The sequence below is a fragment of the Penicillium samsonianum genome (genome assembly GCF_028829775.1).
Source record: "Penicillium samsonianum strain IBT 33392 chromosome Unknown utg000004l_segment0_segment0, whole genome shotgun sequence".
Lineage (NCBI taxonomy): Eukaryota > Fungi > Ascomycota > Eurotiomycetes > Eurotiales > Aspergillaceae > Penicillium > Penicillium samsonianum.
The window spans coordinates 464,420-480,221 of NW_026643262.1; the positions used below are offsets into that span (position 1 = coordinate 464,420).

Consider the following 15,802-nt stretch of genomic DNA (forward strand, 5'->3'; position numbering starts at 1 on the left):
ATTTCCAAAATAGGTACGTCCAGTGATAGAGATGATCTAATTCGAGCTCCCACAAGTGCGGCTGACAATCCAGGGCGACATCACCGAGTGGCCAGAATCATACATGTACAAAGTACGTGTGGGTCCAATGTTGATCAGCAAGGACCAACATGCATGGTCGTATCGCGTTGATCTGGGCGAGCGCATGGTGTTGATATATGCAAGGACTAGTGGGGATTGTTGCAGGTGTAGCCACGCACTATGAATCATTGGTGGCCAGCCTCACCTTGGCAGCTATAACGACATTCTTGTAGCTGACAACCCATTCTTGGCCATTTTTTAAGATATATCGTGGGAAGTCATTTGGGCCGAAGTACCAACATTCCATGTATTCATTACTGTGAAGAAACCCTCATATCTCGGGAGCAAGCTTAACTTTTTGGGATACTTCCAAGTCCACCATCGCCATGGATTCATATCATGGTCGTCATACTATTTCCCTTCCTTTGGGTAAAGAATTGGAAGCAAAATGGACGGATAATGGTGAAGCGTTGCTTCAACCTCATCTTCTCAAGGCATCCTGGGCCTTGTTGCTTGGCAGGCTCTCGGAAACACAAACGACAACATTTGCAGTGTCGGAACAACTGGTAGCCCCTCCAAGGGATGCGTGTTCAAAATTAGTGGCTGCATCCCCACACTTAGAGACCTGGGCAATATCAGACAGTCCGGGTAGTCTCTTGGTGGATGCAGCAAAGGAAACGCACAGAGAACCTCTTTCGGGCACACAGACCTCCACGGGTGTGGTCATCAGGTGGCATGATGAACCGAACGGTCCGACGTCTGTAAGTAGGAGTCGATAATGTGTTCTTTCCACAACGTACTAATAGAATCTCAGCTGCCCTGTGGATTCAATACAATGATTGTTTTGGACTGCAGTATATCACCCGCCCAAGTATACATGGAATACTCAAGGACATCTCTCACGGTGAACCAAGCCTGGTCACAATTAACGGCTATGGTTCACATTCTAGAGCAAATGGTTATGAACCCAGGGTTATCACTCCGAGAGGTAGATTTCCTTGGCTCGTACAGCTCCAGATTGATCCGGCAATGGAACAACCCGTACTCACTCGCACGACCACAAGTATGCATTCATACCTTGATCCTAGAGCATTGCCGGAGCCAACCCAGTTCCGAGGCACTGTGTGCTTGGGATGGTTCCGTGACGTATGCGGAGCTTGATCAATTTTCACTCGCAGTCGCACTCCAGCTGCTGTCACTTGGTGTTGGCCCAGAGTCAGTAGTGCCGCTCTACTTCGAAAAATCGCGTTGGACGGTTGTCGCCATGCTTGGAGTGCTGAGAGCAGGGGGTGCTTTTGTTCTCCTCGATCCCTCCCACCCTATGGCTCGTCTGGCCGAGATTTGCTCGGAGGTGCAGGCACCACTTGCCATCGCCTCAGAGTCATTGGAGGACCTGGGTCGGCAGCTGGGTCCTCAAGTTATAACGGTACTCGACACAGTCAAGAGTCACATAGATACAAGCAAAAACGCCTTTAACTCATCTGTCAAGCCTTCAAATGCTGCATACGTCGCCTTTACTTCCGGCTCCACCGGGAAGCCCAAAGGGATCGTGATTGAACATCAGTGCTTCGTTGCAAATACGTTGGCTCAAAATGCAGTCCAAAATATTAATAGCCAAACACGGGCATTTCAGTTTGCCTCCTATGGGTTTGATAGCAGTATTCTTGAAACACTCATGACTTTGGTGGCGGGTGGTTGCGTCTGTATACCCTCGGAGAAGCAGCGGCTCAACGGCCTGGCAGATGCTATCCGTGTGATGCGAGCCAACTGGCTCGAACTGACTCCATCTGTTGCACGGTTCATCAACCCTGAAGAGGTACCGGACGTGAAATCTGTCTTGCTTGTCGGAGAGCCCATGTCTCAAGACCACATCACACAATGGTCGGGGTCGGGGAAGATCCAACTCCTCAACGCATACGGCCCCGCCGAGTGCAGTGTGGTGGCCACTGTGCAGCCCCATGTGCAACTGGAAGATCCCCAAAATATCGGCCGCTCATACAGCAGTCACTGTTGGATCGTCAATCCTCATGATCATGATCAGCTAGAGCCCCTGGGTGCGGTGGGAGAGTTACTCATCAGCGGACCAATCGTGGCCCGAGGCTATCTCAATCAGCCCCACCAGAAATCATTCATCTCCAACCCTCGTTGGGCGACGCGATTCGGCATTCCTCCCGGTGAACGCGTTTATAAAACAGGAGATCTTGTGCGATATACCCTCGACGATGGCGCGCTGCGATATGTTGGGCGCAAAGACCGAGAGGTGAAAATCCACGGGCAACGGGTTGACCTACAGGAAATTGAACATCATGCCTCCCAGTTTCAGAAGGGAATACTTGCGGTGGCCGATGTGATTCAAGTCAATGGCAGCAGCGCGGGGAAACTCCTTGCGTTGTTCATTGCTGCAGATAATGATGAAACTCACATGACGAAGGAAAGCTTCGTTGTCCCCATGAATGACACCCTCCTCGACTTGGTGACCGACATCAAACGCTGGCTTCGTGACTGTTTACCGCCATACATGATCCCAACCAAATATAGGTTCGTCAATCGCTTTCCCTTAACGAGAACTGGCAAACTCGATCGACGAGCCTTGATCGATCTTGGAGCAGCATCCAGTCCCTCGCCGTCTGGAGAGCACCCATCAAATAAGCGTGATAAACGGGATGTCGAGCTGGACCCCGAGCTTTTCGTCAAGCAAAACACCCTCTGCTCAGTTTTTGCTGAGGTCTTGGGCCTAGAAACGAACATCAGCGCTGAAGATGGTTTCTACGACATGGGAGGGAATTCATTGGCTGCTATCGAGCTGGTAGCCCGTGCACGCAAGCGTGGTCTGGAGATCACAGTGGCGGATGTCATTCGTTTTCAAAATCCACGAGAGATCGCGCGATGTACCGTGGAAAGCAAAGAGATTCACGAGATCTCGCCATTCTCTCTTCTCGTGGATACCGAACAGAGTCTATCCGCCGCCACCGCCCAGTGTGGCATTGAAAGAGATGTGATTGAAGACATTTACCCTTGCACTCCTCTGCAGGAAGGCCTCATGCATCTGTCCATCAAGAACCCGGGGGCTTTCATGGGCACATACCGATTCTCCTTGGCTCCTTCTACGAACCTGCATCGGATCTGGGCTGCATGGGAACAGCTTTGGCTCGTACATCCCATCCTCCGAACACGCATCATCCAACTTCAGGATGGTCAAAAGCTTCAAGTAGTCACCAAGCAAAAGTCCCCATGCAAGGATATTTCAGCCATGAATGATTCCCAGCCCATGAGCTTGGGGACTCCCCTTGCGCGCGTGTCATTCCATTCTGGACGAATTTCCAGTGGACCGGACTCAGGCATATTCCTGTTGACCATGCACCACGCTCTTTTTGATGGATGGTCATATCTGCAACTGCTCGAGGATCTCCAGGTGATTTACAATGGGGACATGCCGCCGCCACGCCCTGCCTTCAATCATGTCATTAATTACATCTCCAAGTTGAGCATTGAGGAAGTTCGCTCTTTTTGGAGTCAAAAGTTGGATAATTTCCAAGCAACAATGTTCCCTATCTCTTCCCGGCGGCCAGCCGCGTTACCACATTGGCAAGTCAGAAGCCAGCAAATTATACTGGCCAAGTCAGATATGAACTGGACGCTCGCCAATAAAATCAAATTAGCCTGGGCTCTTGTGATCTCTTCTCAAACTCACTCAAATGACGTGGTGTACGGATTGACGGTCTCGGGCCGGAATGCCCCAGTTCCAGAGATCGATCGTATTTCTGGGCCAACTTTTGCAACATACCCTTTCCGGACGCAGCTTGATGATGAGATATCGGTGGAAGATATGTTGATTCAAATGAGACAGCACGACGTCTCCATCATGCCATTTGAGCATATTGGTCTCAGGCGTATCGCGGAGTCAAGTTCAGACGCGGCCCTGGCTTGTGGATTCCAGAATCTTCTCACCATCAGGCTGCAATCTCTTCAAATTCCTGCGGGCGCCTTGATCGGTTTACCTGAGAGCGAGGACCATGACCTGAAGTTTGCGTCGTATCCCTTGTCAATCGTCGCCCAGCAGGAAGGCAAATCGCTGGAGGTCAAGGCCATCTTTAATAGCTGCATTCTGGGCCCTGATAGGACTGAGGCACTCTTAGAGCAGTTTGATACGTTGTTGCAGCGAATCCTTCGGGAGCCCGCAGCAAAAATGAGGGACCTGAGAAGTCAGCTTGCGCCCGAGTGGCAGCAATTAGCGGCGATTAACAGAAAGAGTCTGCCCCACCTCCATTGCCTACACGATGTCATCCAGGGCTTTGGCGTCACCCAACCAAACTCAGAGGCCGTCTGCGCATGGGATGGCTCGCTGACATATAAAGGACTTGTCGCCTTGGCGCGGAGATTGGCAGGCCATCTCCAGTCTTTCGGATCCGGGTCGGAACCTGGTGTGGTCGTCGGGATTTGCGTTGAAAGATCGAAATGGTTCCCCGTTGCCATCCTAGGTGTCATGATGTCTGGAGCCGCCATGGTTTTGTTAGAACCCAACTTCCCCGTCCAGCGTTTGCAGCTTATCTTGCGAGACGCCGGGGCGCGAACGATGATATGCTCTCCGGTATTCCAAGAGAGGTGCACAGGCTTGGTCAATGATCTGTTGGTTCTGACTCCCGATATCGTGGCCCAAGCGGACTACGACGCGTGGACTCCATCAGCGGTGTCTCATCAAGATCCAATGTACGTTGCTTTTACATCCGGATCAACGGGTGCCCCAAAGGGTGTTGTGATCGAGCATGGCATGGTACATTCGATGCTCGAGGCGCACAAGGACGTCATCGGTGCATCAATCGCGTCCCGGGGCTTGCTTTTCGCCTCGCCCGCGTTTGATATCTGCCTTGCTGAGATTGTTCTTCTCCTCGGTGCGGGAGGCTGCGTCTGTGTGCCTTCTGAAGCTCAACGCATGAACGGCTTGGCGAAGACGATGACAACCATGCAGGTCAACATGGCTATGCTGACCCCTTCGGTGGCGCGAACTCTCTCGCCAATGGCGGTCCCTTGTCTTCAAACCCTTATTCTTGGAGGGGAGGCACCATCAGCCTCTGATCTGGCGACATGGGCTTCACGAGTCCAGCTGCATCAATCCTACGGGCCGGCGGAGTGCGCTATGTACACGACCACTACACCGCCATTGACTCCCAGCTCGGATTTGGGCAACGTCGGATCTTCTCCCAACGCATCTTGCTGGATCGTTGACCCGGACAACCATGATGAGCTTCAGCCTGTGGGCTCGGTAGGAGAGCTCCTGATCGCTGGGCCGATTGTTGGAAGAGGGTATATCAACCGACCCCAGGAGTCTGCAGCGGCCTTCATTCGTGATCCTGTCTGGAGCGAAAAATTCCCCTTCTTGCGAGGAGACCGACTTTACAAGACTGGAGATCTTGCTGTCTTGAACGCAGATGGGTCTTTAACTTTGATAGGCCGAAAGGATACACAGGTCAAGCTCAATGGGCAACGGATTGAGCTGCACGAGATTGAGCATTGTGCCGAGAGATACCAACACGGTACCGGGGTCATTGCGGAATTGATAAAGCCTGTGGGCATCCTGAGACCCAGACTTATCATGTTCGTCTATGATCCTGCGACGGTAGAAATGACGGTGGGTATCAACCCTGCTTGTCATGACCATCGGGAAGTGTTTCTCTCGCCGTCAACACAAAATCAAGCTTACCTTGAAGGTGTAAAACACCATCTTAACCAACACCTTCCACCGTATATGATTCCTTCCTTTTTCCTTTCGCTATCTCGTCTGCCGCTTAGCCCAAGTGGCAAGGCCGACCGCAAGACACTACGCCAGATTGCATCAAAAATGGATAGAGTGACACTGGAGATGTATCTGGACAATCCGGTGGCAGATAAAAGGGAGCCAATTACAGAGCAAGAGCGATTCGTCCGTGCAAGTTTTGCCACAGCCCTGTCATTAAATGAGGAGGCCATTGGTATGGAAGATAACTTCTTCGCTCTCGGAGGCGATTCCATCACTGCCATGCGGGTGCTCACTTTGTGTCGGAGAAGAAACATGGCCATCTCAATGCAGGAATTCCTCTCAAAGAACACTGTATCCTTATTTTGCAAACATGTCAGTGTGATCCAGGGCCAGGCCGTTGATTCCAAGCGCCAGAAACTCCTGAATTCCCAAGACTCCGTTCGGGGAAAAGATCATCTCGTCGAGTTTGAGCACATCGATTACCAACTGGATATGGTTCGATCTCAGTTGAATTTGTTGAAATCGGATTCCATCGAGGAAATCTACCCGTGCTCTGACGCCCACAGTGGTGTGTTAGAGCTCTATACCTCCAACTACACGAGCACTGCAATTTTCGAAGTTTGCCCGACGGGATCAGTGACTCCGATGCAGGTGAGCAACGCTTGGAGTCAACTAGTGCACCGTCATGTCGCCTTGCGGACGGTTCTCATGAAAGAGCCAAAGGTTCACGCAGATTATCTTCACGTGGTTCTCGACAAAGGACCAGCTCAAATTCTTGCTCTTCCTCGCAGCAAGAATGCCCTTTCGGAACTGAAAAGTCTCGAACCAGTGCAATCCTGGGGCCTGTCACCACCACACCGGTTAATTCTCGGGCAGGACCACTCTGGGACCGTCTTCATGAGGCTAGAAACGGGCTGTGCTTTGATTGACGCCTTTTCCATGACCATTCTACTCGAGGAGCTTTCTCTCGTGCTCCAGGGTCAGGCCTTGCCAGAGCAAGGAGTTTCGTATCGTCAATATCTGTCCCATCTGCGCAGTCAGTCACCTGCCGAAACACTGCAATACTGGACACAGACTCTTTATGGAGTTTACCCTTCCCAACTCCCCAGACTACCTGCCAAGCAGTCCCCTCTGCCTGAACCTCGCTCGCAGAGCCGCTGCCTGCCATTTGCGCAATCAAAGTGTCTAGATTCCTTCTGGCGCTCCAATAATATCACCATCACCAACGTTTTCCAGCTGGCATGGGCCTTAACACTCACCCACTATACCAATTCCCGTGATGTGTGCTTCGGAACCATCACCTCGGGGCGTGATACCCCCGGCCTTGAAGTATGGAACATTGTTGGGTCATTCTTCAATGTTCTTCCGTGTCGAATTGCGATTGATCCCACGCGCACGGTGATCGAATCTCTCCGACAGAACCAGGAGGATATTCAGCGTCGAAATGATCACCAGTACTGTTCCATGCCAGATACAATTCGCAAATCAGGCATAAGCAGTATGGACGATGACCAGCAGCTGTTTAATACAGTTCTGACAGTGCAGAATCCATTCTCAACACAGTCATCTACTGCGAAAGATGGGAGCAACGAGATCGATATCAAACTGATCGATTTGGAGGATGCAACTGAGGTGAGTGCCTCTGGAACCAGAATCACGATCAGACTGACTAATGATGACTCTTTTTAGTATGACCTTTGCGTGGCTATCCTTCCCTCCGCTTCCCACCTCACGGTGGAACTACGCTACTGGTCGACGACCGTATCTGAGGAATATGCTTCTGATATCATGGATCGCCTATTCAACCAGCTGGAACAGATTGTGCATCATGCGACCAAGCCATTGAGTGTCATCACCAGCATCGGGTGACAACCATATCTCTTACGAGCCTTTCACGATTGCTCCTTTGATGAAAATACGAAGCTCGAGGTCAATTATAACGTGCTATTTTGGGATCTAATTTTCAACACTGTTCTTTGATATTTCCACGTTTTGTACTCTTGACACTCCCGGGTCCCGGTTTAAATTATCTTTAGCACAATCAATCATATAAAGCATCAAACTGGATAAAGTTGGTTTACAGGGCTCATCGGGTGTCCAGACAAGTCTACAAGTACTCCAAGCATCAGATTCCAAGGCAATATCATATCCTAGAACTGGTCTAAAATAATGGAAGAAACAAGAAAACAACACATAGACAGCCACCGACATCGTGGTCAATGGATGAAACGCCATTCGCACCCGTTTTCCATACCCGAACACGGTTCTAAGACTGGTTCCAACTCAAATTTTGAGGGAGCCCGTCGCGGAAGGGAAAATATCGAAAAAAAAAGAAAATCCATGTACACAAAAGAAAAGGGAAGAAAATGGGGAAACAAATAAAAGGCAGGGGGCACAGGTTCAGGGCATCAGTCCGGGCGAGTACCGCCGAAAATCAAAAGACAAAAATATCGTTGCCCCATAGTCGCTATGCCATCGCAGGAGAAAAAAAACGAGAAATCACATGTCCATCAGCAGTCTATCTCCTCCGAGACGTTATTTGGTGGAATTGCTTCGATGCAAGATCTGTACATTGGTTGCACTGGTACCACTGCCGACCGATCGTCGTCGCGGGCGAATCTCACTGCCGCTTCCGCTCCGTCGCCGCCGGCCAGTGTTTCGAATCGAGCCTCGGCGTCGTGTCTGGAGCAAACGGACGTTTTCACGTTAGAATCACGCTGGCTGTACATGGGCGGACGTGGTCTCTTAGCAAAAGACAAGTACGAGGGCGATAGGGCCAGACAAAAAGAAAGTAGTTCGCATAGGAATGCACGTATCTGGGCAGCAAAGCAGCACGGATCAGAGATGCACTGGACTTACCGAATTAGGAGTGCCTTCCCGGCTGGGTCGGTCCTTGGAAATATCGGGATCCTCTTGCAACTTCAGGGAGTTCAACCGCTTTTGGCTCTCGTGGGTCATGGCCTCGACCTCATCGATCGGCTCCGGCACGTCAAGAGCGGGGGGTGGTGGTGGTGGGGGAATGCCATTCTTCCGGTCTTTGGCCTGTTGTTCAATCACGTCCCACCGGTCCGTACGAGACTTTTCGCGTTGGTCTGCATTGTTCTGGTGCTCTGTGTAATCGTGAGAGCATTCATCGAAGAGTTGCGGGTTGATCTCCATGAACATCTTCATCGCATTGTAAACCATGCTGTGGATTGTTCTGGATAAGAGGTTAGCTCATATCGAAGTCAGTAGAATATGCAGATCAAACTCACCGGTTCCAGTGTCCCTTCGAATTCTCGTAAAGGGGCGCAAACATAAGCGGGAGAATCGTCTCCACGTTGTCGCTCACAAGATTACAGAAGTACTCGTTGTTCCAGAAGTACAAAGCACGTTCGGCGACCTGGAAATGGGGACTGGCAACAGACTTGGCCAACTGATTGAACAGAGGTTCCTGGACTTTAGCGAACTCGCCCGGATCCATCACCTCGAATATGTCTTCCACCTCATTCAGGTACATAACCTCCTTAGTGCTATTGGTCTTAGGCCAGAAGCGCAGCAAGCCGAGAACAACCTAGACATGGCGGTTAGTACTCAAGATATATTGGAGAAAGATAGATGAGGGGCTTACATCTTCAGTCAATGAGGAGTCTTTCTCCAAGAATTGCACGATGCAGTAGGCCAATTGCGGGTGGTACATGCTGAGACTCTTAACCTTGTGCATGGGCAGGAGCACTCTGGTCAAGAAGAGCTTGTGTTCCTCCTTCAGCGGCAAAGCGAACCCGTTGATAATGGAGCCCAGAATCTCGAGCAATTCAGCGATTCCATTATGGCGTTCTGTCTCGTACATGAACTGGAAAAAGACGTTGTTGATGGATCGGCGGATATATGACCGCAAGTTCAAGAACTTTCCATAAATGCGATGCAGAGTTGTCTTGAGGAAGTCACGTTCCCGGGGATCTTCTGAATCAAATAGGTCCAACAACTAGATGTAGCATTAGCTTGCATTAAACATGAAAACCAAGCACCAGGACACATACCGAAAGCACAAACTGATGGTCGATATAACCCTTCGCGATGTTCGTGTTGAAATCCTGGCTTTCGATGAACCTCAAGAAGAATTCATATACGACCTGGATATGAGGCCAAGCGACTTCCAAGACGGGCTCATCCTCCTCCGGGTCAAATGCTTCGCCCTGGGGTGTCATAGGCGGAGGAATAGGACGGAACAGGTTCTTGGCGAACATCTCTACCACGCGGGGGTACATGGGCTCTGTGATGACCGACCGATTGTTGGCAACATAATCTAAGAGCTCGTGCAGCGCCAGCCTCTTGATCTCCTTGGACTTCATATCGGCCGTCGGGTCGTTGAAATCGAAGATGATATTGCACTGGTCGATCTTTTGCATGAACAAATCTTGGCGCCGGTTGGGAGGCACTTCATGGAATCCCGGCAACTTCTCCAATTCTCTCTGACGCTGGTCGGAGATATCGAATCGTGAGGAATGTTGGCGTTTGGGAGTCCGAATACCTTCCGACATGTCCTTAGGGGTTGTCTGTAGGCGGTCGAAGACATGAGACTTCCGAGGAGGTGCGAGATCTCCGGGCATCGTTTCGGCGGCGCCAGGAGGGGGGACATGCTATAGAATCCAATCGTTAGCAAATGCAAACAGTCACCAAAGCGTGAAACGACTGAACTTACCGGTGCGCTTGGGCTGATGATGACGCTGGGAGCCACCGGCTGGCCTAGCCTATTCGGAGTTCCGGGTCCATTGCTTACAGGCTGTCCTGCTGCGCCCGGTTGGGGTATATAGTGTTGAACCGGGGTGCCGGGGTGAGGTGCGCCCGCGGAAGGGGTTCCGGCGGGGGAAGCGTTGTCCGGCGATTTGTTTCGCGAGTCATTGAGAGAGGTTGTGGAGGATGTTGGTGTCCCTTGGTTAGGGGAAGCAGACTGCTGTGCGTTGGAAATGCCGAGGGACTGATTCTGTGAGGTGGAGTTGGAGTCTTTCTTTTTCGAGGACTTGTTGTCTTTCGCCCGCGACAACTGGTCGTGCTAAAAGCAAGGCACAGAATGTTAGATGATTTGCGAAATGCATAAGAGAGAAATGCATAAAAGAGCACCACCTGCATGGTGAAGAGGGGGATAGATGGACATAAGTGATCATGTGGCGAGGTGCACTTGGGCAGGAGACGCGGGTAACTCACCACTCTCTGTCTGAAACCCTTCATTTTGATGACAATGTAGATGGCCACATGTACTCGGCTAGGTTTCTTGGTGCCAGTGCAGCCAGGCGCCGCACTCTAGCCGGAGTGAATCGAGGGGAGCCAACGGAGGTAGGCGCTCAGGAAAGCCACGAGGGGGGGGGGGAAGTGTTTGGATCGACCTAATAGGAGAATCTCATAAGCGGTCCGAGTCACACAGCATGTAAGACGGTTATTGTGAAGGGAAATGGTTCTGAAACGCTGAAATCAAGCCCTAGCAATGGGTGGAAGAGAAGCTGAGGTTCAATGGCAATAGCATCAGGCGCTCCAAACAATGTGCAGTCGCAACACGCGCACGGAGCAAGACGATGATGCTGGGAAGAAAGGGCCAATACAGGCAATGGGAGACGGGTATCCGATCAAACGTACCTCTGTAGTTTTGGATTGGACAATTGACGGATCGAGTGGGAAACTGCTCGGTGAGAGTAGGTGTTATAGGACGAGCTTGGTCGGCGCTGGAGGATCTCCGTGTCGCTTAGTGGCAGGCTGGGAGCGGGGGGAGCACTAGAGGGACGGGCACTCAGGTCGCAGCCCACTGCGAAAGCACGAAAATCACGATTTGACTAGCAAGAGGCAAAGTCGACGATGTACAAGAGACCAAATAAAGATGATGGCGTTGGGTTGTGGAGAGGAGGGAGGGAAGTGGATTGTTGTTGAGGTGTAGGGAAAGGCGGGCTGGTCTCCTGGCTGCGATGGTGATGGGAGGGGGACCACGCCCAAGTACTATGTGGGGGACTCTACGTTTTTTGAGTGACCTGAATCTCTTTACGCTTCATTTTGAGAGAATGAATTTACTCGACACCCATATTATTCTCCCCTTCTCTCTGCTAACACCACTTTCGTATGCTTTTTCCCGCTTGTTTCAAACTGCTTATGTCATGTTCCACGTGACCTCCAGGGGGACTCGAATTTCAGGCACAGGCACAACGTCAAGAACACCTGAGACACCATGTATCGAAATTGGTTGACTATGTAAGTCTGAAAAGGTTGTGATTCAGTTCACAGGTGATTTATCCCTTCGAGTTAAGCAGAACAGGTTCTGGAAATGGAGGTGCATATAGAGAGGTCTGTGCTCTTTGACCCACACCTGACCACCACCTGGGCACAGCATACCCTGTGTGAGGCATAAAAGTTAGACCGAACAGGAAATTCCTACTTGAAATGTCTCAATACTCATATCAATGAATATTATGGCATGAAATATGCTAGATGTAGCATGTTGCGGCTATATCAAGGTTCTAATGAAAAATCATTTGGATACATGAAAATATATATCCTTTCACGGAACTATTAGTACATTTCTACTGCAATCAATTACATTGTACTCAGCCCGGTGTATATTTCTCCTTTCATTTCCCTCGAATACTATATCACCGTATATAAAGTTCTACTGTATATGTAGTTAAACAAGGCAACCAGAGCCTATAATCTCATTATTACCTCACTGAGGCTCACTGTAGACCATAATAGGGTATGAGTAGCTACGTATATTGTGGATATAAATAGATCAACTGTATAGTGATAGTAGTTCTCTTCTTTTCTCTTCTTCACACCACGACAAAAGCAGATACAGAGTTCCAAAGAACGCGATTTGCTCCACAGCAAGCCTACTCAGTCCTCCTTACTCAACCTTCGCCATATTTCCCAATCCCTCGAGTTTACCTGCTCACCGACTCCTACTTCAGCACTGACTCTTAGTTGACCACTGGCTCTTAGTTTACATCTTCATATTCACTACTCTTTGACATTTACCTCTCACAGTCTCAAATCTCAGAATGGCGAACTTCATCATGCCGAAGATCACTTGTGAGGACTCAGACGGGCTATCTTCAGACAAAGAGATGAAGGAAAGACATAGATCGTCGTCCATAGGGACCATTTCTCTGACTACACATTGGTGTCTGCAATGTTTTCGCTCTTCAGTCCGCAACTGGGACCACGATGAGCCTTTCGAGGTGGAATGCTGGTTCGACGCTGGTTCATCCGAGAAGTGTCATGGATGCAAAGAAACTGACAGCAAATGTGATTCGGTAAATTTTGATTATTCCTGAACCCCCTATGGCACAATACGCTTACATCGGTTGGGCCCTTTTGCAGATCCCCCAGGGTATTCGGGGCCATGTTCTTGAGCTTATGGCCTTGATCGAATTCGTGAAAAAACACTGGCCTGATACAGATGATGTCTCTGACAACGAATTACCAAAGTGGCATGAAGATCTCGGGGAGGACCTTTTCGGCGCGGTCAGTGACCTCTGTGCTGCTTTTGATGACCTGGTCGAGACACATCGCAAGGCTCATATGCTGACAGGCAATGCCTCTGACGTGAGTCTGCTTTAATGAATTCAATATTTGTTGGTAACTGCTAACCTGTAGACAGGACGCTATGGCTGCCTATTCTGCTTGGTGCAATGCTAGAGAGCATACGATTCGCCCCATTACCCAGTATACCAACAAGCTGCGTCATTAGTATGCCTTGCAAGCCACGCAGCACCTCCGCCTTTGCCTGGGTGAAGAAGCATCCGTCCGCTGGGCAGTCGCGATTTCAACCTTCTATCGGGAGGTGAGGGCCACGGTTCGAAAAAATTACGATGGTGGCGGAAACGTCTACTTCAGATGGGAAGATATAGAATATGTCGAGGAAGAGTTTCCTCTAACCCTTCCTGAGCTTTGAATCAATTGAGTTGCTTTGCCTAACCCTTCGCGGTAGGCCTTCGTGATTGTATCATCTGGGTATATTCACGGTTTTCTTTTTTTTGCGAGTTGTTTCTTTGCGAGGATTCCTGTTAATGGCGTGGTGAGACGTCTATTGACTACATAGGACCTCTTTGATATTTTCCCGCCTGGCTCTGCGGTTGTTTCAGAGCCATTACATCGCATCTCAAATGCATTATTTTCTAGCGGGTTTGTCTAGCTTTCCGTATTGTTTAGAACTCTCCTCCATCAAGCGAAAATGATCTTCATCTTTACCAGGCGAAGACGGAATGTTTACAATAACACAACGTCGACAGTACAGGAGGTAGCAATACCTGGAGGCCAAAATGCAAGCTCTATGAATGACTACCGGGACCCCATGATAGCGTCGATATGGTACTATCCAAGGAGCGACCGACGAGGACAGGATTGACAATATAGAGGTCAAAGAGAAGAGACACTAGATTGAAAGCCAAACAGCGGACCTCACCAGGGTAGTGAGAAATGGCAATTGCATGGATAGGGAGGGAGGGTGCTGATAGGATAGCATATATTCCGATTTTGACCAATCTGTCAGCCTTTATAAAGACTCATGAATATTTTGACTCGAGCTCTTGTTCGATACGTATTTTCCGAAGTAGATTACAGCATTGCTTGGACACAGGAAAGCCCATCCAGTAAAAAAGACAGAGATTCGTTGGAGAGCGCAGCAATCTCAGTGTTGCAATCAATGCGTTCTTCATTTCATTCCAAATCCCCTCAACGACCGTTGCAGGACATCATGCTGATGGGACTTGGATCAACCCTAGCTGATAAGCTGCTTGAACCACCTATAATTACATCATTATTCGCCGAGTTTCGTCCAAATTCATACAACCTCACTGAGATAGCATTAAAACCAGTGGCAGTGCGGCCATTAGGGCTCTTTTCAAGCTCAGGCACGTGCTTGCTGCAGCATTGTTTTTCGCGCTTGAGCTACCACCACCGGCAGCTGTGTTTTCCGCAGCATAGGTGTAGTAAAGACTAGCTGCTGTCTGCGTGCCTAAGCTATCAACAGCAGTGGTAGTAGGCAAACTGGCCGCTGAACTCGTCGACCATTCATTTGCGAAAGGATAGAAACCTGTCGTTTGGGGATTGGCGCTACAGTAGGCGCTAGAGACTCCCATCACGTAACTCTGTGGGAACCAGTGATAGCCTTCGTGGAAGTTAGTTTTTCGATCGAACTAAAGAACATCATATTGGCAAGATATGCTGTGGGAAAGACTCACCCTCAATGCCTCCATGCTTTCTGAAACATTCCTGACAACCGGCCGCCGAGTCAAAGAAGGGATATATGTCACAATAACATTGCTGCTGGACGTCCCAATCGCCCGAATACAAATGAAGGCCCGAAAACGTGCCGTTTGTGTTTTGGAAGTAGCAATTAGAATTAATCGCCGCTTGTCGTTTACACGGAGCCTCGTCAATCAGATAGGTGGGCTTAGGGGATATTGTTTCAGTCGCGTCATCCCTGCGGAAATTGTGGTGTGGCAACGGGTTATACGGCAGGAAGCATTCATTGTAGAGATCGATGTCAAGGTCGGTGAGACCAGACTCCTGGGACGAGACAGCATAGAACCTGGAGATATAGGCGCCGTTTGGGAACACGGGGTATTCTCCGGAGTCGGTGTTTGAAGCGGCCGTGCTAGATGAGGTGCTGGTACCGAATGAGTCGTACCCGTAGGATGAAGTGGGTTCCAGGGAGGTGGTTGTTATAGAGGAAGAGGCAGTCATAGCTATAGTCATGGACGAAAGGGGTGATCTGTTGAGATTACTTCCAACCCTGGAAGGAGGATCTCATGGAAAATGCTTGGCAATATTCGACCAATCAGATCCTTTTATTGGGAGGAGCCTTCCCGAAATGGAAGTGAGTTATCTTTGGCCAGGCATAAGAGGAGTGTGGTATGTATCCGAGATGACCTGTTGGCTTTGTATGGATCGAGGACACATGATGCTATTGGGATTTGAGGCGGGTAGTGAAGTCGATTTCGCTATTGGCTGTAATCGGATGGTTTAGTCCGCTGCTGTCTGTTTGGA

General features: G+C 49.9%; 5 protein-coding genes across 5 annotated transcripts; 3 read left to right on the forward strand and 2 right to left on the reverse strand.

Annotated features, from left to right (window-relative positions):
• Positions 1-446: 446 nt before the first annotated feature.
• Positions 447-7,663, forward strand: N7471_007079 (non-ribosomal peptide synthetase; the record flags this gene model as incomplete). The annotated part of the gene is made up of 3 exons (XM_057279798.1): positions 447-821; positions 875-7,426; positions 7,484-7,663. 3 exons carry the CDS (start codon positions 447-449, stop codon positions 7,661-7,663), a joined length of 7,107 nt encoding a protein of 2,368 aa, XP_057134058.1.
• Positions 7,664-8,329: 666 nt separating this feature from the next.
• Positions 8,330-11,002, reverse strand: N7471_007080 (protein phosphatase 2A regulatory subunit RTS1; the record flags this gene model as incomplete). The annotated part of the gene is made up of 7 exons (XM_057279799.1): positions 8,330-8,476; positions 8,654-8,993; positions 9,049-9,347; positions 9,405-9,758; positions 9,814-10,413; positions 10,476-10,826; positions 10,979-11,002. 7 exons carry the CDS (start codon positions 11,000-11,002, stop codon positions 8,330-8,332), a joined length of 2,115 nt encoding a protein of 704 aa, XP_057134059.1.
• A 307-nt stretch (positions 11,003-11,309) lies between these two features.
• On the forward strand, positions 11,310-11,514 carry N7471_007081 (uncharacterized protein; the record flags this gene model as incomplete). The annotated part of the gene is given in 2 exon segments (XM_057279800.1): positions 11,310-11,454; positions 11,474-11,514. 2 exon segments carry the CDS (start codon positions 11,310-11,312, stop codon positions 11,512-11,514), a joined length of 186 nt encoding a protein of 61 aa, XP_057134060.1.
• A 1,296-nt stretch (positions 11,515-12,810) lies between these two features.
• Positions 12,811-13,502, forward strand: N7471_007082 (uncharacterized protein; the record flags this gene model as incomplete). Its single annotated transcript, XM_057279801.1, has 4 exons — positions 12,811-12,841; positions 12,959-13,065; positions 13,133-13,357; positions 13,413-13,502. The coding sequence occupies 4 exons, from the start codon at positions 12,811-12,813 to the stop codon at positions 13,500-13,502; spliced, it is 453 nt and encodes a 150-aa protein (XP_057134061.1).
• Positions 13,503-14,425: 923 nt separating this feature from the next.
• On the reverse strand, positions 14,426-15,521 carry N7471_007083 (uncharacterized protein). The gene is made up of 2 exons (XM_057279802.1): positions 14,995-15,521; positions 14,426-14,921 (listed from the first exon to the last, which is right to left on the reverse strand). Exons 1-2 carry the CDS (start codon positions 15,509-15,511, stop codon positions 14,605-14,607), a joined length of 834 nt encoding a protein of 277 aa, XP_057134062.1. The 5' UTR covers positions 15,512-15,521; the 3' UTR covers positions 14,426-14,604.
• Positions 15,522-15,802: the final 281 nt, after the last annotated feature.

What these genes read in the sequence shown, in the direction of transcription:
- N7471_007083 (XM_057279802.1), bottom strand. Translation starts at nt 15,511, where the DNA reads ATGACTATAGCTATGACTGCCTCTTCCTCTATAACAACCACCTCCCTG. An exon ending in AAAGCATGGAGGCATTGAGG is followed by an intron (nt 14,922 to 14,994) that starts GTGAGTCTTTCC and finishes ACTTCCACGAAG; the next exon opens with GCTATCACTGGTTCCCACAG.